This window comes from Babylonia areolata, chromosome 7, assembly GCF_041734735.1.
Source record: "Babylonia areolata isolate BAREFJ2019XMU chromosome 7, ASM4173473v1, whole genome shotgun sequence".
Classification (NCBI taxonomy): Eukaryota; Metazoa; Mollusca; class Gastropoda; order Neogastropoda; family Buccinidae; genus Babylonia; species Babylonia areolata.
In genome coordinates this window covers 48,807,318-48,832,414 of record NC_134882.1, presented here as the reverse complement: position 1 = coordinate 48,832,414, position 25,097 = coordinate 48,807,318, and the positions used below count along the sequence as shown (strand labels likewise).

The window sequence follows — 25,097 nt, the reverse complement described above, 5'->3', positions numbered from 1 at the left end:
CAGCCGTCATCCAGACAAACGCGCACACACACACCCTTCACACGACAAACAACAATCCAAACATACACTTTGTCATACTCATCCATTCACACACTCACGTTCTAATACCTGCCCACCTCACACGCCCATCCTTACACAAAATCATTCACACTCACACACACACACACACACCACAGTGTGCGCACATGCGCGCGTACACACACCCACACACTCTCGCACTCACACCCACAGACACACACTCGACGTGTACACACTTGCACGCATGCCTATCAATGCACGAAAAAACCCTCACATATGTTTTCTCGACTGGAAACGACCAATTTGCATGCAATTTGAAGTGGGACTTTTATTCCAGTGTTTTTCTGCTAATACTCTTTTCCTAAAGGCCGGAACAGCGGTTTTTGACATACTAACTGATCTGGGCAGTCAGCATTAAATAACTTAGAGAGCCTTTTATCTGTGCCAATATAAAGGGTAAAACAGGGTAAAAACTTCCTACGAATATGAGTAACCTTGGCAATCAAACAAAAAGTGAGTTATTGATTCTGGCTCCTTAGTACATACGGGGCAAAAAATATTTTCGTTTGTCAAATTAAACCGATAGCGATGCATTTTTAATTGAGACACACCCATTCGAAGTTGTGCGAGAGCGTTCCGATATCCTTCTTTCCACAGGCATGATATGCACGTTTCCCTGGCAAAAATGTGTTTGAAGTTCCCATAGCTACCCAACTTTTCGGAGAGAGAGAGAGAGAGAGGGGGGGGGGAGATAGAGAGCAGTCTACTGTTCTATCGAGGTCCTTTCGCTCACGCATTGATAAACGGGAAGTTAATGCAGTTCAATCACTCAAGGAGTCGTCACAGCGTTCTGATAAATCATATACGCTACACCACATCTGCTAAGGAAATGCTTGACCAGCAACGAAACCCAAAGCGCTTAGTCAGGCCTTGAGGGAAAAAAAGGATACATAAAGAAATAAAGAGATGTGTCATAAAACGTATGAATGAATACATAGAAATATGTGAATGCTTAATTCTAAAAATGTAACAGAATAAAATGTGAGAAAGCATATAATTCTAAAAATAAAACAGAATAAAATGTAAGAAAGTAAACAGAAAAAGAAACACAAACGTGAAGAAGAGCAGCCACATGACAGTCTTTTTGTATGCAACTTCAGGGCCCCAGAAACGTAACGTTCCCAAGCTTCAGTAAAATGTCGTCATTTTCAGGAACCTTATTTCAACTTTCTAGGGGGACTGTCGTGTCATTCAAGCCTTTTGGAATTAAGAATTGATGATATTCCATACAAATCATATTAATGTAGGCCTAGTTCTCGAAGAGGAACTGTTTTGTTTGTCTTTTTCGGGGGAGGGGTGGGGTCGTCCACAATTAATAAGTAATAAATCACCTGATTTGATTAAAAAAAAAAAAATCACCAATGCAAATTCCAAGGCATTGTACCTTCTGTCCAGAATTTCCTGCGCCAGTTCAAAATACAGATGTAGGCGGCGACAGATTTCTTCCTTTTTCCAGGATTAAACAGGATTTAAAAACGCATATGCATAATCGAACAGTGCTGGTTCTCACATATGGTTCTCGAAAATGAACAGGTTTGGGACATCTTATACAAAAGTACATACGTATTATAAGGCTATAGATAAGTTTTTATACCATAAAAATCAATCAAAACTAAAATATTTATCTCGGCATCAGTTTGCCTTTTTCCAGCCATGATGCTGTTGAGTTCTGAAATATCTGTATGCACGAAAAAAAATGTTGTCACTGTGAAAAAGAAAAAAAAAATAACAACAGCCAGAACGCATACTGATTTTAAGCAGAGCAGTAAAATGTTTCATTACAGCCAGAGAGCATTCAGGCCCAAAGTTATACCTGTCAGTGGATGAAGAGTAACATGGTTTACAGTCAAACATTAAGATTCTGACCCAAATTATACTTGTCAATGACTGAACAGTAAAATGTTGTCAATGTGAAAAGAATAGCAGCCAAAGAGCCTGCTGACCAAAGTTATACTTGCCAATAACTGAACAGTAAAATGTTGTCACCGATGAAAACAATCACAGCTAGACAGTACACTTACCCAAATTAGACTTATCCATTGCTGAAAAGTAACATGGTTTACAGTCAAACATTAAGATTCTGACCCAAATTATACTTGTCAATGACTGAACAGTAAAATGTTGTCAATGTGAAAAGAATAGCAGCCAAAGAGCCTGCTGACCAAAGTTATACTTGCCAATAACTGAACAGTAAAATGTTGTCACCGATGAAAACAATCACAGCTAGACAGTACACTTACCCAAATTAGACTTGTCCATTGCTGAAAAGTAACATGGTTTACAGTCAGACATTTAGATACTGAACTAAAGTTATATTTGTCAATGGCTAGGCAGTAAAATGTTCCATCACAGCCAGTGAGCATACTGGCACAAAGTTATAATTGTCAATGGCTGATGAGTTAGACATTTTACAGTCAGACATTAAGATACTTACCTTGAATTATACTTGCCAGTGACTGAACGGTAAATGTTTTGTCACCGAGAAAAACAATCACAGCCACGCAGCGCACTTACATAAAGTTGTAATTGTCAACAGCTGAAGAGTAGCATGGTTTTACAATCAGACATTAAGTTACAGAGCTAAAGTTATACTTGCCAACATTAAAATGTTGTGTTACACTTACTTATAGTTGTACTTGTCGATGGCCGAACACATGTGCTTGGGCTTCGGACCACAGCGGTACAGGTTGTGGTCATTGAGAGGAATCATGTCGGCGTCGTGCATGATGAAACAGGTGTAGTTGCCAGACAGCATCGCCTCACGGACACCCGCATTGAAAAGGAGCCCTCTGTTGAAATGGCTGACTGGGTCCTGTGTGTGTGTGTGTGTGTGTGTGTGTGTGTGTGTGTGTGTGTGAAGGGGAAACAACAGTGGAAAAAAGAGTTATATTTTCATCAACATGGCACAGTTCGCTGCTGAAAAGGTTGACACTGAAGATATACGATGAACAAGAGAGGCAAGGCCTTCAAGACTCACTTGTGGTACACTTTAAAAAAAAATCTAATCGTTAAAATGTGTTCTGTATTTGTTATTATAAAGCTTCGCGTTAAAAAAAAAAGAAAAAAAGAAAAAAAAAAAAGTCCTAACCAGATTCGAATCACGTCCCCTAGCATTAATTACAGAGTAATTTCCCTTTTTTACTATCTGCACCAAAACGTTTGCAAAATAAATAAAACTTCCATGCTTAGCAAAAGAAGTTCCTGCTTGAACAAAAAATGATAATAATGACTGCTCTTGTTGTTGGGTCAGAATATCAGATCAAAATGCCAAGTTTAGAGAATACAAAAAATATAAATATAACAGTAAATGCAGTTTGCATGTAATTAGGCTTCATTTATTATTTTTTTTGTGCCCATCCCAGAGGTGCAATATTGTTCACAAACACACAGAGACAACCGAACACCGGGTTAAAACATAGACTCACTTTGTTTACACAAGTGAGTGAAAAATGGTGCAATTTTTTTACCGTAAACGATCGCAAGGTGGCAGAGTAGTTTGGACGCTCATCTACCAATGACAGTCTGGGTTTTCGAATCCCGATGTCGCCCTTTCTTCCAAGTTTAACTCACTCAGTACGGCCAGTCCTCTCTTCTCCTCTACACAGACCCCTCGGATGTCTAGTGGGTGTCTGAATGACCCAACCTTTAGCTTCCGTCGTCAGAATTGTGGTATTCTTTGTCAACATTCACCTCTTCAGTATAAGAGCCTTCCGCTTGCAATATTTTGATGATGGTAATTGGGGTGAAACGCTGTTAACGTCGTCTCTTTCCCCGTTCATATGGAGAGAGTTAACTGGGAAATGAGCGTCTGAGCACGTTGGGTTACGCTGCTGGTCAGGCATCTGCTTTGCTTATGTAGCGTCGCGTAAATGGATTTCTCCGAACGCTGTGACGCCTAGTTGTGAAACAGGAAGTGAATCACAGACGTAGTTGGTGTAAACTGGAAACTGACGCGTTGGGAAAGGTTAAAAGGGCGGGATGACATAGACTGACAATGAAAACAATTGTTCTCGCAGAGAGGAAAAAGTTCTGGGGAAAAAAAACACGAGAGAACGGGTGACGCGTACCGTGGCGAAGCACTCCCTCTCCTTGGGAAGAGCAATCCGAATTGTACACAGAGAAATCAGTTGTGAAAAAATACACAATACAACATAATACAATACAATACAATACAGTACAATACAATACAATACATGATTGGATCCCACTTTCCCGTGTTGAGCCCTTGACACGATGGATATGAATCCACTACCCTGATGACCGTAAAAGGGAATGTCCCATTCCCCTTTACATTCTACCCGATGACCATTATCTTTCATCAAGCAAGAGCCTGATGTACTAATGACAGGCTTGAACGTGTGACGGTCTGTCGTCACATCGTCATCAGCAGCATTGCCGTTGCCATTAGCATCATTATCATCGTCATCACACAGCAAAACTGACTGTAGGAAGATAGGATACGACACAATACGATGATACAAGACAAGATACGATACGATACGATAATACGATACGATACAATAAGATCAGATACGATAAGATACGATACGATAAGGTAGCATAAGATATATATATATATATATATATATATATATATATATATATATATATATATATATATATATATATATAAGATTGGATAAGATAAGAAAAACTGGTTTGTTTGTTTTTTAGAGAAAAGATACAATTTAAATCAAGATAAGTTAAGAGAAGAGAAAACTTTATGGTCTTTAGGTCGCCCCTGCCAATACTACATGTTCAAGCCCATTCGTGCATGCGAGTAAACGTGGGAGTCGCAGCCAACGAACGAAGAACAACAACAAAAACAAGAATAAAAGCAAGAAGAACAAGATCAAGAACAAGAGCAAGAACAAGAAGAACAAGAGCAAGAAGAACAAGAGCAGGAACATCAATAACAACGCCAAGAAGAAGAAGAAGAACAACAACAACAACATCAATAACAACGCCAAGAAGATGAAGAAGAAGAAGAACAACAACAACAAGAACGCCAAGAAGAAGAAGAACAACAACAACAACAACAAGAACAAAAAGAAAGTGTAAAAGGGGGATGGACCCACCAACTCAATGACGAACAAGGTGAAGGACACCTGCTGACGGATGAGGAAGGGGATGAGGTGGTTGAGCAAAATGCGCACGTGGGTCCAGCGGTTCCTGCAGGGGATGATGATGGCGGTTCGCTCCTCGGGCTGGCAGTGCGGGGGTCGGTAGTTGCCCCCCTGACCCAGCGCCGAGCTCCACTCGTCCTCCAGGGTGCCCATGTCCTTGTTCACGTCCGTCACCACCTTGAAGCCCTCTGTTGATATAATGATGATGATGATGATGATGATGATGATGATAATGATAACAACAACAACAACAAGAGAGGCAAGGCCTTAAAGACTCACTTGTGACATGCACTTAATACAACAATTGAATCAAAACACACAAAAGATCGATTGCAAAACAAAAGTCATATGCACCTCCCAACATAAAAAAGACCACACAAAGTTGTGTTGGATTTCACAGTTTATTTTATTTTATTTTTTTCACTTATTTTTTTCAAAATTAAAGTCACTAAGGAAAAAAAACACATTAATAACTCACACTTACTGTTTACTTACTTATGCCCATCGCTCCCGGTGGAGCATAGGCCATCGACGACCCCTCGCCATCACACTGTTCTGGGTTGTTCTGGCCATTCCAGTCCAGTTGGTCCCTTGCTGCTTCATCTCTGCCTCGGTGTCTCGCCTCCAGCTGTTGCGAGGCCGGCCTCTCTTCCTCTTTCCCTGCGGGTTCCACGTCAGGGCTTGGCGTGCGATGCTGGACGCTGGTTTCCTGAGGGTGTGTCTGATCCAGCCCCACTTCCTCCGCAGTATCTGCTTGGCCACTGGTTCCTGTCCCGCTCGCTCCCACAGATCTTCGTTTCGGATCTTCTCCTGCCATCGGATTTTGTAGATGCGCCTCAGACAGGTGTTGAAGAATGTCTGAATCTTCTGCTGCGTCGTCTGTGTTGTCCGCCATATCTCGCATCCGTAGAGCAGAATTGACTTCACATTGGAGTTGAAGATGCGGAGTTTGGTTTTCATACTGATTGCTCCAGATGCCCAGATGTTCTTGAGCATGATGAAAGCTGTTCTTGCCTTGCCGATTCTGGCTGTGACGTCTCAGTCCGTGCCTCCCTGTCGGTCAACCACGCTTCCCAAGTAGACGAAAGACTCCACTTCCCTGATGGGTTCTCCACCGACTGTGACTGGTGTGTTGGCAATGATGTTGATCTTTCCAGTGACTGGTCCACGATGATGCGCAGGTTGGCGATCTGGTGTGTGTGTCTGTGTGTGTGTGTGTGTGTGTGTGTGTGTGTGTGTGTGTGTGTGTGTGTGTGTGTGAGTTAGGCTCTGTAACAATGATATAGTATGACTGATAGCAGTCTATATAACTGATTTTAGACTGCTGGAAAACAGACCTTGGCCACACACACACACACACACACACACACACACACACACATACAGAGAGAGAGAGAGAGAGAGGGAGAGGGAGAGAAAGAGTATATAGTGACATTACAGTAATACAATTTGTAATATGTATTTTGTGTACAGGTTTTGAGCACAAAGTAGATTCAAATGTGGGATGTATTTCCTGAATTAGATGTGTATGAGAAAGAGACAGAAAGAGTTTACAAGAGAAAATTCTTTATTCACGAGGATAATAGATATATGATAAATTAAAGTTGTTTGTTGTGTTGATGTGTGTGTGTGTGTGTGTGTGTGTGTGTGTGTGTGTGTGTGTGTGTGTGTGTGTGTGTGTGTGTGTGTGTGTGTGTGTTAGGCTATGTAACAATGACATAGTATGACTGATAGCAGTCTACATTACTGATTTTAGACTGCTGGGAAACAGATCTTGGCCTGACTGATCCATTCCAGGGTTTTGAACCATTGGCAATAATATTAATTGCCTTGGAAATGTTCAGTATTGTGCAAACTACTTTGGTGCTAGTGTGGGGTGGGAGAGAAGTGGGATTTGTTCCAGTATATTGACATTACCGAAATACGATTTGTAATATTATGTATTTGTGTACACATGTCTTGATCACAAAATAGGTTCAAATGTGAAATGTATTTACTGAATTAGATGTGTATGACAAAGGGACAGAGAGAGTTTACAAGAGAAAATTCTTTATTCATGAGGATAATAGATATGTGATAAATGAAAGTTGTTTGTTGTGTTCATGTGTGTGTGTGTGTGTGTGTGTGTGTGTGTGTGTGTGTGTGGCTCTGTAACAATGATATAGTATGACACATGTTTTGAGCACAAAATTGATTAAAATGTGGAATGTATTTAATGAATTAGAGGTGCATGAGAGAGAGAGAGAGAGAGAGAGAGAGAGAGAGAGAGAGAGAGAGAGAGAGAGAGAGAGAGAGAGAGATTACAAGAAAAAATTGACAGCCTTCTACGTGAGATAAACGATAGGCTGATGACCCTGCGTCTGAAGCTGTCCGAGGATCGCTTCTCCACAGTCATCAGTTGCTATGCCCCGACGATGACCAACCCTGAGGACATCAAAGACGCTTTCTACGAGTAGCTCAGCAGCACCATTTCAGCAGTAGACAGAAAGGACAGGCTGATCATCCTTGGGGATTTCAATGTCCGCATCGGCATGGACTTCTCCTCAAGGCTAAAAGTCCTAGGACAGCATGGCACTGGTACGCGCAACTCCAACGGACTGCTTTTGCTCTCGCTCTGTGCGCAGCATGGACTGACCATCACCAGCACCCTCTTCCAACAATCGGACAAGTACAAGAACACATGGATGCACCCCCGCTCTAAGCAACGACACATGCTGGACTATGTGATTGTCCGGCAGAGGGACAGAGGTGATGTTTTCATTACAAGCTGCATGCGAGGAGCAGTCTGTTGGTCGGACCATCGCCTGGTGCACATCAAGATGAACATCAGACTTCCACACAAGCTCCAACCAGCCAGGCAAAAACCCCCTAGGAGGGTGAACATCCACCGCCTCCCTATCACCAAGGACGTGTTGCAGCAGCAAATCCAAGCAGCTCTCCAAGAAATTCCTGCATCGACTGATGTAAAAGAGGTATGGAGCACCTTTAGAGATGCTGTGTACACAGCAGCAGCTGACACACTCGGCTTTGTGCAGAGGAGCCACAAAGACTGGTTTGACGAGAACAACTCTGGAATCTCCAAGCTCCTGGACACACTGCATATTCGGCATCAGGATCATATTTCTGATAAAGACTGCCAGAGGAAGAAGGACCAGTTCTTGTAAACCAGGAAACTCGTACAGAAGAGGCTACGTGGGATGAAGAACACCTGGTGGGAGAGAAAGTCCACAGAGCTTCAGTCCGCTGCTGATGCTCACGACATGAAGACCTTCTATGATGGTCTCCGAGCTGTGTATGGCCTGAGAGTCACAGGATCAACCCCTGTCCGAGCCTTGGACCAGACCACCCTCCTGATAGACAAGAAAGACATCCTTGCCAGCTGGGCTGAGCACTTCAACACCATCCACAACAGGAACTGTTCCATATCTGACGAGGTAAATGCAGCCTTCCCACAGCTACCAGTCAATGGCTCATTAGCTGCCCCTCCCACCAAGGCCGATATCCGGAAGGCCCTGAAGCTGACAAAGTCAGGAAAAGCACCAGGATCGGATGGAATCCAGGCTGACATCTACAAGTATGGAGGCGAGGTGCTGACAGACAAGCTGACCGCCCTGTTCCAGTCTATCTGGGATAGAGGGGAGGTCCCCCAGGATTTCAAGGATGCTTCAATTGTCCACATTTACAAACGGAAGGGAGACAAAATATCTTGCGATAACCACTGTGGAATCTCTTTCCTCTGCATCACTGGCAAGATCTTCGCCCGCATCATACTAAACAGACTGGTTGACCATGTCTCCGACACAGTCAGCCCTGAAACACAGTGCGGCTTCCGCTCAGGCAGGGGAACATGTGACATGGTGTTTGCCGTACGCCAGATGCAAGAGGATTGCCGTGAGCAGAACAAGGAGCTCCACATGGTCTTTGTAGACCTGACGAAGGCCTTCGACACGGTGAACTGCCGTGGTCCGTGGAAGATCCTCCTAAAGTTCGGCTGCCCAGAGAGCCTAATCCAGCTGTTTGCGTCATTCCACGTGCAGGCGAGAGTACAGGAAAATACTAACATGTCGGATCCTTTCCCTGTGGTAAATGAAGTGAAGCAGGGCTGCGTCCTGGCACCCACACTGTTCTCCATTCTCTTTTCTGCCATGCTGATTGACGCCTTCAAAGACTGTGGCCAGGGCATCTACATTCAGTTTCGCACAGATGGCAAAATTTTCAACTTGCGGCGACTCCACGCCAGGTCCAGGGTGTTTGAGGCACTGTTGAGAGAGTTCATCTTTGCTGATGACTGCACGCTTGCTGCACACACCCATGAGGACATGCAGTTCATTATTGACAGGTTCTCAACCTCCTGCAGGCGCTTTGGACTCACCATCAGCCTCGGCAAGACCGAATCCATGTACCAACCAGCTAGCTCACGGAACGACAGTGCCTCCCCCCACCTGCAATCAAGATCGATGACAAAGAGATCAAGTCAGTCAACAAGTTACCTGGGCAGCACCGTATGCAGCAACGGAGCCCTTAATGCAGAGGTGACGCTGCGCATCGCCAAGGCCAGCTCCACCTTTGGCAGACTCAACAACAGGCTGTGGAACAACAAAGGCTTCAGGCTCAGCACCAAAATCAAAACCTACAGAGCTGTTGTGCTGACCACCTTGTTGTACTGCTGTGAAACATGGACGACGTATCGCCGTCACATTCAACAACTTGAGCAGTTTCACCAGAGATGCCTACGAAAGATGCCTCAGCAAAAAGTGGCAAGACAGGGTCTCCTACCTCCAGGTTCTAGAGAGGAGGGCCTGCCCAGCACTGAAAGCCTGCTGATCCAGTGCCAGCTATGCTGGACAGGACACGTTGTCCGCATGACAGGGTAGAGAAAGCTATAAGCGAAAAATAGAAAACAAGTTGCTCAGCAGCAACATGAAAGGGGTGTGGGAGGGGATGAAGCTGATGAGTGGATACAAAGATAGGAAAGGGAGGGGGGGGGGGAGAGAAACGGTTTTATCATCATCCGTTAAAGAAGCAAACGAACTGAATGACTTTTATACTCGCTTTGATTGTCATGATATTAGCACAGAAAGACAAGTTTTGAGTGATCTCCTCATTGAAAAGAAAGACGAATGCATTCTTGTCTATGAAGAGGAAGTACTTTTACAATTAAAAAGAGTGAGGCCAAACAAAACACCTGGACCTGACATGTTCCGAACAAATACATTGAAATACTGTGCAGCTCACTCAGGTCTATCAGATCTTAACACTTATTTTTAACCAGTCTCTTAGTGCAAAATACCTTCAATGTGGAAAACTTCCTGCGCCATACCTGTACCCAAGAAAATACATATTTCCTGTATGAATGATCTCCGTCCAGTAGCATTAACATCTGCTGTGATGAAAGTGTTTGAGAGAGTTGTACTAGCCCATTTGCAGGAGTCTGTCAAACCATTTAGGATCCCTTGCAATTTGCTTACAGAAGGAACAGAAGTACTGATGATGCGATACTTTTTTGTTTTAAACAATGTCTATAACCTAGACAGATCAAATACCTGTGTCCGCCTAATGTTCTTTGACTTTTCCAGTGCTTTTAACACTATTCAACCTCACATCTTAGCAAAGAAGCTTATGCACATGGGACTCGCTTTTCCCACTACTTCATGGATTTTAGACTATCTTACTAACAGGCCCCAGTTTGTGAAATCAAATAATTCTGTGTCTACTGTTCCTTTTACAAACACTGGGGCACCACCAGGCACAGTGCTCTCACCATTTCTGTTTACCCTGTATACGGCTGAGTGCAGAAGTTTGTCTAACACATGCCCACTGGTCAAGTTTGCAGATGACTCCGGACTAATAGGACTGATTACTGATGACGATGACGCTGACTATCAAAGAGAAATTGACAGATTTGTGAACTGGTGTGATGAAAATTACCTGGAACTGAATGTTGGCAAAACTAAAGAACTTGTAATTGACTTCAGGAAAAAGAAACCATGTTTAAGTAAAGTTATCATTAAAAATGAAGCTGTTGAACAAGTACACTCATACAAATATCTTGGTGTGATAATTGACAATAAGCTTTCTGCACTTATTAAAAAGACCAATAGCCGCATGTACTGCCTCAGAAAAATGAAGTCTTTTAATGTGTGTGAGCAAATGCTCCAAATGTTTTACACATCTGTTGTCTGCAGCGTTTTAACTTATGGCGCCGTGTTCTGGGGGGGAAACTGGACGAAACACGACAAATACAGGTTGGAAAAAGTCATTGGGAAAGCGGGTGGGGTGGTGGGTAAAAGACAAGACACGTTTAGCGACATCTATAATAGAAAATTGACTGACAGACTGAAAACAATTTTGACAGACGATACACACCCACTACATGATGACATTAATAGTCGACGATCGAACAGAAATGGCAGGTTCATAGCTTCACGCGCAAGAACATCTCGTTATATTAGCTCATTCATTCCTTCAGCTATTCGCGCACACAATCAAAGCATGCAATACACTCGCTCACAGGACTGTGACACGAACCCCCCCACCCCTCCCCCTCCTCGCAGCACCACCTGAACTCTTAGGTAAGCGAGTGCATGGGCGCAGACATTTTGTGTGGGACTGTGTGGCTGAGCACAGGCAAGTGTTAATTTGTGTGTTCATGCTTGTGATTTCATGGATTTCATGTATCTTTATGTTAGATCATTGATTTTATTGGCGTGATTTTTGTTGTGAGAGGGTGCGGGCGCATAAGCGTTCATGTGTGTGTGTGTGTGTGTGTGTGTGTGTGCATTTTACATTTATATACGATATATTTGTTGGATTTTTTTTTTCGGGGGGGGGGGAGGGGGGGGGTTGTTAACATTGTTGCACACTACCTTGTCTTTACACGTATGTGTGTGTGTGTGTGTGTGTGTGTGTGTGTGTGTGTGTGTGTGTGTGTGTGTGTGTGTGTGTGAGAGAGAGAGAGAGAGAGAGAGAGAGAGAGAGTTAAATATTTATATTTTATTTGCTTGATGTTTTCTACCGGTATACATTGTTGTGCAATACTTTATTGTCTTAATGTGTGCGCATGTGTGGGGGTGTGCGGGTGTGGGGTTGTTTTAGTTAGCTACTGAGAGTTTATATCTGACTTGTTTTAGTGTATTGTATGGTACGTATGTTCATTTTTATGTTGGTGTCTACAACGAGCCTGTGATTGCACACGTTAATTTCCATGTGGATTAATAAAGTGTTTTTGGATTGAATTGAATTGACACAGTGTGTGATTATAACTCATTCTGTGAAAGTGTGTGCATTCCATCAAAGAATATCAAAATATTTTCAAACGAAAAAATTTGGTGTAATGGGGCTGTTAGGCAAAAACTAAAGGGAAAAGAGACAGCTTTTCGCGAAACTGATGATAGAATAGCCCAAAATAAAGCAAAAAGAAGTGTTGAAAAAAGTATTAAGAAAGCAAAGTTTTTATATCGGAAAAACAGAAGAAAACCTTTCTGCAAACAACTCTAGGAATGTACGGACCGGACTGCAGAACATCACTGATTATAAAATGACCCACCAGACTGTCGACAGCACTGACAGAACTCTTCCAGACAAACTCAACACATTCTATTCCAGATTCGACAAACCATTGTCTACTTCTGACGTGGCTGCACCCAAAATCACCCCCACTCCCCCTTTCACAGTCCAAGAGTCAGACGCCACTTCAGTCGTCTGAAAATAAGAAAAGTCGCTGGCCCTGACAACATCTCACCAGGCTTTTTGAGGAAGTGTGCAGTCCAGCTATCTAGTGTCTGACATATTAAACATGTCCCTTCAGTCTTGTGTGGTGCCACACTGCTTTAAGAAATCAACAATCATTCCTGTTCCTAAAAAAGCACAGCCTAGTTGTCTTAATGGTTATCGTCCCGTTGCCTTAACATCAGTCGTAATGAAAACATTTGAACGCTTGATTCTACAGTTCCTAAAAACCTGCATTCCTCCATCTTTTTGATCCCTTTCAGTTCGCCTATAGAGCTAGCAGATCAGTTGAAGATGCCATTAGCATAGGTCTCTACCACGTCCTCAGACATCTCGAAAATCCTAACAGCTATGCCAGGATCCTTTTCATTGACTACAGCTCTGCGTTCAACACAATAGTGCCATCAAAACTATATTTTAAACAGAAAGACCTCTCGCTGCCTGAATCAATTTGTGCATGGATTCTAAATTGTCTGAAATGCAGACGGCAAGTTGTTAAAGTTGGTGAACTCACTTCCTCCACATGCATTCTCAACATAGGCACCCCACAGGGATTTGTTCTATCCCCACTGTTGTACTCACTATTCACACATGACTGTGCAACTCGTAATGAAGTTAACAAAGTATAGGGAAGAAGTACTGGAACTTGTCAGCTGGTGTGATCAAAACAACTTAGAACTCAACGTATCAAAAACCAAAGAATTAATTCTAGATTTCAGGAAGACCAGATCTGACCCGTCACCACCTGTTATTAAAGACAAGTAAGTAGAGATCATCAGCGAATTTAAATTTCTCGGACTGATCATTTCCAACGATTTGAAATGGGAGAAAAATACGGAAAAAATTGTTTAGAAAGCACAACATCGCCTGTACTTTCTTCAGCGTCTCATAAAGTTCGGAATTAAAAAAAAGAAATTATTGTTGATTTCTACCGAGCAGTCATTGAAAGCGTGCTAACCTTCGCTATTACTGTTTGGTACAGAAACATTTCCAAGGCAGAAGTTGCAGCCCTTAACAGAATCGTAAAAAACTGCCACCAAGATTACCGAGGCTGATGTACCTTCTCTAGAAGACATATATTATAAGTGGCTATTCAAAAAAGCAAAATCAATCAGCCAGGACGAATCACATCCAGCTTTTGGGATTTTCGAGATGATCCCCTCTGGTCGACGGTACAGAAGTATAAGGACGAACACCAATCGCTTCGCCAATAGCTTTTTCCCCAAAGCAGTCAATGCCCTGTCTCTCGAACGAATCCAGTGTCATAAATAGAATTGTGCAAACAACAAACATCTACCTGAAGTACTAGTCATCAGCCCCATCCACATGTAATATGCAGCCTCTGTTCAAACGAGAGAGAGAGAGAGAGAGAGAGAGAGAGAGAGAATGAGAGAGAGAGAGTTTGTGTGTGCGTGTGTGTATATATATATATAACGTTGAAAGCTGAATGTTCTCATCATACATACATGCCCTTGGGAGTAAAGACGGTTGTCTATGATTGATATTTTGTTCACAAAGGCAGAGGGCAATAACGGGGAATAACGATCCAGTGGAAATAATAAGCGCGTTGCTGCCGCTGGGCTGTCCACGAACATTTTAGGAGTGTGCTGAGACATTCGTATTTTTTTAGTTTTTTTTCTGTCCTTCTTTCACCCGCTTCTTTCCCTCTTTCTTAAGGTATATTTCACTTTCACCTCCTACCCCGTAGTCTTGTGGACCGTTGGGGCGCCACAGGTGATCTGGCAACCAGCATCCACAAATCCTCTCGGTTTTCTGACCTCCTGATTGTATCGCTCAACCTCAAGCCCGTCCATTCTGGGATGTTGTCCTCCCATCTCTTCCTCTGTCTGCCTCTCTTTCTCCTTCCTTGCACTGTGCCCTGCAGGAATGTCTTGGCAAGCCCTGATGATCTCATGACATGGCCATACCATTTGAGCTTGCGTCTCTTGACCAAGGTCAACAGGTCTTCGTAGGGCCCAATGACTTGCCTGATTCTGTTTCGAACTTCTTCGTTCGTGATATGATCTTTGTAGGAGATGCCCAGGAGTCTTCGAAAGCATCTCATCTCAGTGGACTGTATTCTCTTTTCTATTTCAGCTGTTAAGGTCCACGATTCACATGCATACAAGAGTATTGATGTCACCAGGGTACGCATCAGTCTGATCTTTGAGCCGAGAGCAATGCTCCGGTCATTCCAGATGTACCTCAGTTTTGTGAGCGCTGCTGTCGCCTGTGCAATCCTGGAGGGTACTTCAGGTTTGGAAGGTATATTTACGTCATTTCAAAACATATTAAATATCAATCTCGATTTAAATCTACTTGGTCTGAGAGAGATGTTGGTGATTTTGTCCTCTTTTTCTCTTATTGTTGTCCCAAAACTATTTTACTAAGCCCCATTACCAAGCCCTGAATTGGCTGAAATAGCCCCTGTGCAGTTAGTAAGGCCATATGCATAACGATATGATTTGTTACTGAACATTTCACGAAGGCCTGTCATTTGTTTCAGTTTCAGTTTCAAAGAAGTGTGAAATCTTGTGGACTAATCGATATACGCTCGACGACACCAGTTGTGAAACACACACAACAACAACAACAACAACAAAAAAGAAGAGAAAAACAACAACAACAACAGAAGACTAAGCAGGTATTTAACCAACGCTAAACCCAAGAGACTGGTTAAGCCTCGTAAACCGTGAACACAAAGTGAAAAATAAAAGAAAAGAGAAGAAACAAAAGAAACGGATAAGAAAACGCACGAAAAAAAAAGCAAAAAAAAAAGCAATAAAGTAAACCTCATGTAAACATTTCACCACCACTAGGTCTGACCCCACCCCTACCCCCACCCGCGCCCCCCCTAAAAAAATAATAAAATATAAAGAAAAGAAAACAACCCACACAAAAAACCCCAGAAAATACGAACTTACGTAACTTGGCGGGCACGGAGAGGCAGGGCGGAAGCGCGTTGGAGGCGTTGTGGGCACCGCGAGTAGCTTCAGCTTCAGAGCTCTGAACGGCCGGCACGGCCTGTGACCTGTTTTGGGTGGCGGAGCTGTCGGTGCGGGAGCGGAGTTGGGCGGAGAGGGAGCGAAGGGAAGGGAGGCTGTTGCCCACCAACAGACCACACAGCGTCCACAGCACGGCCAGCAGCACTGTCCTCACTCGTATCCGTCTCCTTCTCCACCGCATCATGCTGCTGTGTTTGTGGGTGGGATGGGGTGGGGCTGGGGATCGCGTAGGGTGTGAGGGAGAAGGATTCCCTGTAACACACACACACACACACACACACACACACACACACACACATGCACACACACACACACACACACGCACACACACACACAAAACTCACGCGTGCACACACACGCGCGCGCACTCACACACACACACACGCACCGTTTAGTCTTTAACCAGTGACTGTCTTGGATGTAAGTCAAAGTCTGTCACAACTAAAACAACCTGGCACACGTGATTTGGACGGGTTAGATGGATGGATATTAAAGCTTTCTTCCCCTGTTATTGTAGACACTCTGACATACCTGTACAATTTGTTTATCGATAAGAAATGTTTTCCTTCAAAATTCAAGCAGGCTAGAGTCATTCCACTGTACAATCAGGCGATTCTCTTAACTCATCTAACTATAGGCCAATTTCTGTCTTGTCTGCTCTGTCAAAACCCATTGAAAAACACATGAAAAAATCTTTATTTTCTTATCTCTTTGACAATGACCTAATCCATGAAGACCAGTCCGGATTCCGTAAAAACCGTTCTTGTCATACAGCCCTCACACAACTCACTGACAGTCTTCTACATAACATAAATGAAAAAATAGATTCACAGGTCTCCTCTTTGAGATTTTGAAAAAGCTTTTGATGTAATCAACGACTCCTTGGTACTACGTAAATTAGAAGCTTATGAATTACCACCAGAATATACTCACCTTATACAATCTTTTCTTTCTGACAGGAAACAGTAACAGTAAATAACCAAACATCAACTTTTACATCTATTAAATATGGAGTACCACAGGGATCCATCTTCGGGCCAATTTTATTCTCCACTTATGTTAATGACTTACCTTGTTATATGAAATGTAAATGTGAAATGTTTGCAGATGACACATCCCTACATTCAAGCAATTCAGACGCATGTAAACTGACTGATGAACTCCAATATGATATTTTGAAACTTAACGACTGGACACAATTGAATCACATGTCCTTAAATGCTAAGAAAACGATGTGCATGTATGTATGCGCACGACAAAAAAGACAAAGAATGAAACATCGCTTCAAACCACTATTCCTAAGCATCAATAAAATTGAAGAGGCAGATTCACATAAAATTTTAGGTGTCATTATTGACAAAGATCTATCCTGGACTGATCATACGAAGTACTTAAGTAAACGCCTCTCCAATAGAATACTTCAGCTAGCAAAAATCGAAAAGATCGTCAATGTTCATTCACGAAAGCTCTTCTTATGTGCACACATTCTGCCAGTAATCGATTATGCGTCGACTTTATGGGACAGCTGTAGCCTCTCAAACATGAAATTTATTCACCGTATGTATAAAAGAGCACTGAAAATAGTATTGTTAAAATCGAGCTCCCTGACCCCAATGGACCATAAAAACTTAATATATTATCTCTTCACAGCAGGCTGTACTTCAACAAAGCTGTTTGCATGCATAATGTTATGTATGGAAATTCTCAAAAAAAGATTGCAAACACTTTTAAAACTAATGAACACAGACACAACCACATGCTCTGCATACCGAGACCAAGAAACAACCTTTTCAAATCCAGCTTTCCACATTCTGGTGGAAATTTATGGAATAATCTTCCACTCACTCTAAAAAGTATCGTGAATAAGAATGTGTTTAAGAAAAAATTGAAAAATCACCTCATTGAAAAGGATTAAAGTAAACAATTATTGATCTATTAGTCTAATACTTCTTTTATTAATTGTGAAATGTTTTGTATATGCTTGTGTTGGCAAGAATTCTGTAGTTTATGAGGGAATATGTGCACGTGAATGAGACGGGCATGGTGTATTTATGTCCGGCCGAGCATTTGTGTTCAAGTGTGTGTGTGTGTGTGTGCGTGTGTGTGAAATAGAAATGCAATTATGTATTTCATTATCACAATGTTCTTGTATATATATTCATTTTGTTTGTTGTTGTTGCTTTTATTTTGCACACACACACACACACACACACACACACACACACACACACACACATGCTCATAAATAATAATAATAATAATAATATTGGGCACGATTGCGTGCAAGCGTTGAGTCTGCGTGGGTAAAAACTAAAATATCATTGGAAATGGGTGGAAGGTCTATGCATTGGCGATTTATAAAGAGATGTATTTTCAGACCAGTTTTAAAAGATTGAAATGTGGGAGAGTGGCAAAGATCGTGAGGTAAACTATTGCAGACAGATGGAGCTGAATGAGAAAAGCAAGAATCACCGAGAGATTTGGTTTTAACACGGGGAGCGAGTATCCGCCGTGGATCGGAAGATGATCTGAGTTGTCGTGGGGTGTGTAGGTTTGAATGACTTCTCTCAAATACTGAGTGGCAGCACACGAAAAGAGTTGAAGGTGGAAGTTGTGGCTTTATAATGAATGCGGGCAGAAATTAGTAACCAGTGAAGAGAAGTGAAGATGAATGATATTGTCAGTCTTCTTGGTTCTAAATATTAAGTTAACCTTGCTTCTCCGTTTTGAACTTTCTGGAGTTTTTATGTCAAGCATTGAGGACAAACAATGAGGAGTGAACTAAAATAATCAAGTCTGGACAAGACAAGAGAGCACGCCAGAATTCGTGTTGCTTGAGTTGTAAGATGTCGGATGGAACTGATCTTTCGAATTGGAAAGTATGCAGCCTTGCAGAGATTGTTTGTGTGTTTTTTCATTGAAAGGTTTGAATCAAACGTCACAACCAGAATTTTCACTGAAGATACAAAGTCTACATCTGAATCTCCAATTGTAAGAGAGGAAGGTTAAGAGTTGTTTATAGACAGTCTGTTTGAAGAAATAATGATAGCTTCAGTTTTACTATCACTTAGTTGCAGTTTCTTTTGATTCATCCAGTGGAAGAGTCAAGATCGAAAAAAGTCATTTCTTTGTAGAGCTTGTCATCGTCAGCAAAGGCATGATAACTTACAGAATGTTTGACAACATCGAAAAGTGACTGATTATAAACAACAAACAGCACTGGTCCAGGCACAGATCCTTGCGGAACGCCAAATATATCTGATGATTTGAACATTGATGGCCATTTGCCGTGGCTGTTTCTGTTCTGTTCCTAAGGTAGAATTGGAACCATGACAGTGCAGAGCCAGAGATGCCAAAGTAGTAACTGAGTCCATTTATCAAGATAGCATGGTCAATGGTATCAAGAGCGGCAGAAATATCAAGCAATGTAAGAACACAAATTTTACCATTTTCAAGGGACAAATATGCACACACACACACATACACACACACACACACACACACACAAACACAACCCCACGCAAAGCGATCACACCACACCACACCACACCATCATGAATCATTTGATTTAGAAATCAAGCTACTGATATTCCAATGAAGAAAAGATATGTTTCTAGCATTTTCCACACTGTCTGCGTGTTTATTTTGCTTATTATCTACTCTTTCAAAAACGGTTATCAACGATTTTATATTTCCATCTCTTTTTTCTTCATTCCTGTGAACACTGTCAAAATAAACATAAGTTGAATTATCCGTGTGGGGACAGCCTGCGTCAACATTAACACAGTTTTATGAAGTCATCGTTTTCACGTGCAAGTCAAGCGCTTACCGTCCCTGTCCTGCAATTGCTTGTAACCCTGCCGTGTACCGGTGTCTGTCTTTGATGGTTGCCTTAAGAAGCAGGGTGGGTGGACACTTTAGACGGTGACTCTCTTGCTTTGTGACTGGGCCGGCCGATTCCCCATGTTGCTTCACACACATTGTCTTATTGCCAAGGACAAACTTCTTGCCGTTGATCACCAGGTGGTCAAACACCATGGTAGCCTTCTTCCCCTCGTTCCTTGCTGTCTTCATCTTTCTTCGGATGTCCCGCACTCATTGAGAGAAGTCCTCCTCGATGAAGACTTTGCTTCCTTGTAGTTTGCGTTTCGCCTTCAGGATCCTCTCCTTGTAGAAGGGGCACCTGACCACCATCGCTGCATTGGGCGTGTTGCTGACACGACGAACACTGTAAAATTGCACGTCACCATCAAGATCCAGTTTGTCCCTTACCACTTTGCGCAGCAAGTCCTCACAATCTTGCCAGCTTTCATTTTCTTCCTTTGGAAGGACATACAGAAAAATGTGATTCCTTCTTGATCTCCCTTCTAAGTCGTCAGTTTTTAGTTCTAGAGCACCAACCTTCTTTTGCAGATCTTCGTTTACAGTTTTTGATTTCTCGTTTTCTCGTCTAAACCTGGAGAGCTCGTCTGAAGTCCTGAAGCATCATCTTCGAGGCTTGCATACGAGTCCCTCATGTTCTTCATGTCTTCTTTTATGCCGTCAAATTTGTCATTCAAACCCTTCATTATAATCACAACATCCTCCAAGGACGGCTCTGGCTCTTCCCTCCCACCTGTTCCACTTGCCTGTTTCGCGGACTGGACACCATCATCCACTGACGCACTGCTGTCAACACTGGCTCGACGACTTACACTTGTCAGCTGTGTCAGTCTTCCCGACTTGTGAAGTCCTAGATTCAACTGAATGTCCCCACACCTGTATAACAGGGTGGCAAAATACAGGTAGGAGACGAGCATTCCAACCACGACACCGTCCTGCCTGTTGACAAGTTTCAATGTCCGTTGCCTCATGGCCATGTGAAATGTGATCGGCCTGTCTGGCTGCTCAGCACTGGGGTTATTTTCCTTGTACCCTTTACCTCGTATCTGGACTACTATTGCGCAGCTGCTCTGAAATTGACTGCGTGTGTGTGTGTGTGTGTGTGTGTGTGTGTGTGTGCGCGCGCAGGTGTGTGTGTATGTGTTTGTGCAGGTGTGTCTCTGTGTGTTTGTGTGCGCAGGTGCGTGTATGTGAGTGTGAGTTTGTTCAGGTGTGTGTGTGTGTGTGTGTGTGTGTGCGCGCGCGCGCAAGCGTATGTTCATGTATGCGCATGTTCCTGTGTGTTGGTCTGTGTTGGTGTGTGGATGGGGGAGGAGGGGATGTACGTCTCTCTCTCTCTCTCTCTCTCTCTCTCTGTGAATATTTTCAATCGCATATGTTTACAGAATAAACAGCTTACTGAAAACGTGCAGTCAGGTTGTTACACGGGAGGCGGTCAAGTGGCCGTGTTTGCCATGTGAAATGAAATCTATTCGTTCGTTAAAACAGTTGATGTTGAATCTAATCTTTTCATTGCCTTCATAATCAGTAGGTCGTTGTTGGGGGGAGCGTATCGTTGTGCCGCCGACCCGCTATGCCGCCGACCCGTTGTGCCGACCCGTTTACGGATTGTCTTTTGTCACAAAAACGTTTGTTTGGGACAAACATTGGTTGTTATGATCTTTTATTTCTTTTTGAGTGTGATTGGGTATGTGTCTGTGTGTGTGTATGAGAGAGAGAGAGAGAGAGAGAGAGAGAGAGAGAGAGACTGTTTGACAATGGGTCTGCGGTAATATGATTTTATTCCCTTTCGGTACCAGGGCATTTTACATTTGCAGTACATTGGAAGATTGTTTCCGCCATTTCCTTGTTTTGGGCTATAGATACTAGTGGAGAAATGATCTGTACAAGAAACTTTCCTTTAAAATTCGTTTCTAGCACACTTTTTTCTTTTTGCTTGTTATTGGTTTTGTTTCTCATTAAAAATGTAGAAAATTGAAAGTATTACATTTGTCCTGAATACATATTTTTTATCATTTAGTTTGCATTTGCACGAGCCCGCCTCTAAATGGCGAGTTTTAGTGTCATTCAGTGTTTACATCATAATATACGTCATTTGTGAAAACTGCTACTGTCATATATCACTTTTCACGCGCATGTGATGAAAAGCGAAAGGGAATAAAGCGGGATAGCGGCATAGCGGGACGGCGGCATAATGGGTACCCCCCGATGAGATGAGGGATGTGCGTGTATATACCTTCAGATGGCTCACCTTGTCATAGTCATTTGGATGTGGAAATCTTTTTTCTTTTGTTCAGATTCAGCTAAATAGTTTACAAACAGCTGTCTTTTCTCTACAATTAAAGGTTAATATGGCAAATAGCAATATAATTGTATTCAAAAAGGGAGGACACCCTGCATTAAGAGAAAGATGGTGATCCAATGCCTGTTGGCAATGTGTAGAAAAACTTGGGTTTATAATTCTCGACACGTTTAAGTTTTGCCTTTGCTTGTAAAGATTTCGCTAGCAGAGCTTAAATGCAATACTGTGTATAACGAAGAAATTATCATTGTTAAACAACGATTCTGCAACTTTGTTTTAAAGTTGTTTGATTCATAGATTCAACCCATGATAAAATATGGAGCTGAAATATGGGGTCTCGATTCTGCTGCTGAAAATTGTGAAAAAAGTCTACCTACATGTTTCTTCAGAGAGATAGCCCGCACTGTCCTTGGAAACACCTAATGGTTTAGTATACTATAAAACAGCCCTATCTTTTTAACCTCCTTTGTTAAATGTATCCAATACTGACTGAAAATAACTCAGATGGAAGATCACAGATTACCCCCATAAAGCGAAAAGAATGTAATTAGATTTAGATAATAGAGGCAAGAGAAATTTAGTGTTTAATGTGAGAATGAAACTTTGCGAGTATTTTGTTGTTGTTGTTGTTGTTTTTTGTTTTTGTAGAACCAAAGTGTCGGAAATATCAGCGAATTTATTCATGTATTTCGTAGAATATCAATTGATTGTAGATGGCAAAATCGGAATTCCCATATTCAGAATAACGACAGATTTGCTTTGCATTGAATGGTTTGTCATATACCTTACAATATGCCAGATTGTTCATCAATGAAACTTGATAGACATCTGAAACATACTTTGACAAGGTATAGATTGGGTTTTTTTTTTAAATATTTACCAATTATTATTGGTATCGAAAAACGTGTCTAAAATTTGTCCAGTGTGTCAAGAATCTAAAGAAGACGAAGTTCACTTTGTGCTGTGTTGCCCAGTATCAAGATACAGAGAACAGTTGATCCCAGTTGAATACTGTCAACACCCTTGCCTGTTTAGACTTATGTTAATGTGATAAAAAAATAAAAAAGACTTTCAATGAGTTCGCTCCTTATCTGTATAAAGCACTCAAAAGGAGAAGTGTACATGTTACACAATGAAGATTGTTTAATGCATGACTTCAGCGTTTAACTGTGTATCCCCCTTCAAAAGAGCTGTGGCCTATATGAATCTCAATCTCTGTGTGTTTGTGTTTGTGCGTGCGTGCGTGACTGTGCGTACGTGCGTGACTGTGCGTACGTGCGTGTCTGTGAGTGCATGAGCGAGAGAGTGTTGGGAAAAGAATTGGCAGTTTTGTTGACAACTTTAACAGTAAACACTGTGCGTGCGGGGTGGGGCTACAACATGTTCAAGGTCAGTGATCAGGTAAACAAATCAAGGATCCGGATAGATTAATGTAGTCCCTCAACCAGTTAACAGTTCCCCCCCACCCCCGCCCCAGCCTCGCCCCTCACCCCCTCACCCCCACCCCCAGCTTTTTTTTTTTTTTTTTTTTTTTTTTCCTTGTCTGACCTCAACCGACTGCGAAACTCGCGGCCAAAAGCTGGGTGGAACTTAAAACGATGGTTTAAACATTTGCAAAACGAAATTACGTCTTGACCAGTGTCGGTGCCTATGTGTTGTGGTGGAATATGAGCTTGCTGCCCACACAAACTGCGCAGAAACTGCATCGAACCAAATGTCGACCACGGTACTGTTGTTGCTACTCCTCCTGCTACTACTACTATTACTGCTGCTGCTGCTGCTGCTGTTGCTGAAAGCTGCCACGACTACTATACCACTTATACTACTACTGCTGCTGCTACTTCTACTACAGCTACTACAATAACTACACGACTAATGGTGATGATTTTGATGTAAAAAAAAAAAAAAATAATAATAATAACAGTGGTAGTAATAGTAGTAAGTATACTAGTAATAGCAACAATAATGATAATAATCATGATGGTAATGATGACGATATCTTATCCTTAGGGGTGGGGGTGGTGGGGGGGGGGCAGAGCGGTCAGTGTGCACGACACGTGGGGCATGGGGGTGAGTGGGGGGGGGAGGGCTGGAGGGGGGGGGGGTCGATGTGTGGTGGGGCGGTTGAGAGGAGTGGGGGCTGGGGGCTGGTAGTAGGACAGAGAGAGGAAGGGTGGTTCAGTTGGACAGTGGTTGTAGTACCTGTCGTTAAATAATAAATATGAGGGTCCCGGGTTCGAATCTCGGCAACGGCACCTGGTGGGTAAAGGGTGGCGATTTTTCCGATCTCCCAGGTCAACATATGTTCGGACCTGCTAGTACCTGAACCCCCTTCATGTGTGTACGCATACAGAAGATCAAATACGTATGTTAAAGATCCTGTAATCCATGTCAGCGTTCGGTGGGTTATGAAAACAAGAACATACCCAGCATGCACACCCCCGAAAACGGAGTATGGCTGCCTACATGGCGGGCTAAATAAAACAAATCAGTCATACACGTAAAACGTTACATGTCTGTCTGAGTGTGTATGTGTGCGTACCTGAAATCTAATTGAATGACACAGGAAACGAATGATGAGCGCTCAATGGCAGCCGTCGGTCGACTGTACCCAGGTAGGCAACCTGTTGTGCAAATGAGCCCGAATATGTAAAGCGCTAAGAGCGTGGTCTCTTGTGGTGAGACAGTAAACTGTACATGTCATGTGGTGAGATAGCAAAGTGCACATGTCATGTGGTGAGATAGCAAAGTGTACATGTCATGTAGTGAGATAGCAAAGTGCACGTGTCATGTTGTGAGATAGCAAAGTGCACATGTCATAAAACCCAAAAACGTACACTCTCATTGTTTACACAAGAGATTAATTCACACATTAATTTCGCAGATAATCCTAAATTTACAACCAAACATAAAAAGCACACATTGATCTATCAAAAATCATTGTAAGATTTACAATAATTAAACATAAAATGAATC

The 25,097-nt window shown here is 42.5% G+C and overlaps 1 protein-coding gene across 4 annotated transcripts in view; it reads right to left on the bottom strand.

The window, feature by feature from the left end:
• The window catches only part of LOC143284094 (beta-1,4-galactosyltransferase 4-like), a 37,359-nt gene that overhangs the window by 11,384 nt on the left and 878 nt on the right, over positions 1-25,097 (bottom strand). For 2 of the 4 annotated variants that reach the window (XR_013055487.1, XM_076590738.1), the window contains exons 2-5: positions 24,664-24,745; positions 15,857-16,189; positions 5,157-5,392; positions 2,703-2,890 (exon numbers count right to left, since the gene is read on the bottom strand). Coding sequence is in view for 1 of the 4 variants with exons in the window: in XM_076590738.1 (XP_076446853.1) it covers positions 2,703-2,890; positions 5,157-5,392; positions 15,857-16,121 (689 nt within the window). In the remaining 3 variants the exon portion in view is untranslated. Of the gene's footprint in view, positions 1-2,702; positions 2,891-5,156; positions 5,393-15,856; positions 16,190-19,766; positions 20,418-24,663; positions 24,746-25,097 lie in introns of those variants that run through there. The other 2 variants (XR_013055489.1, XR_013055488.1) reach the window with 2 other exon arrangements.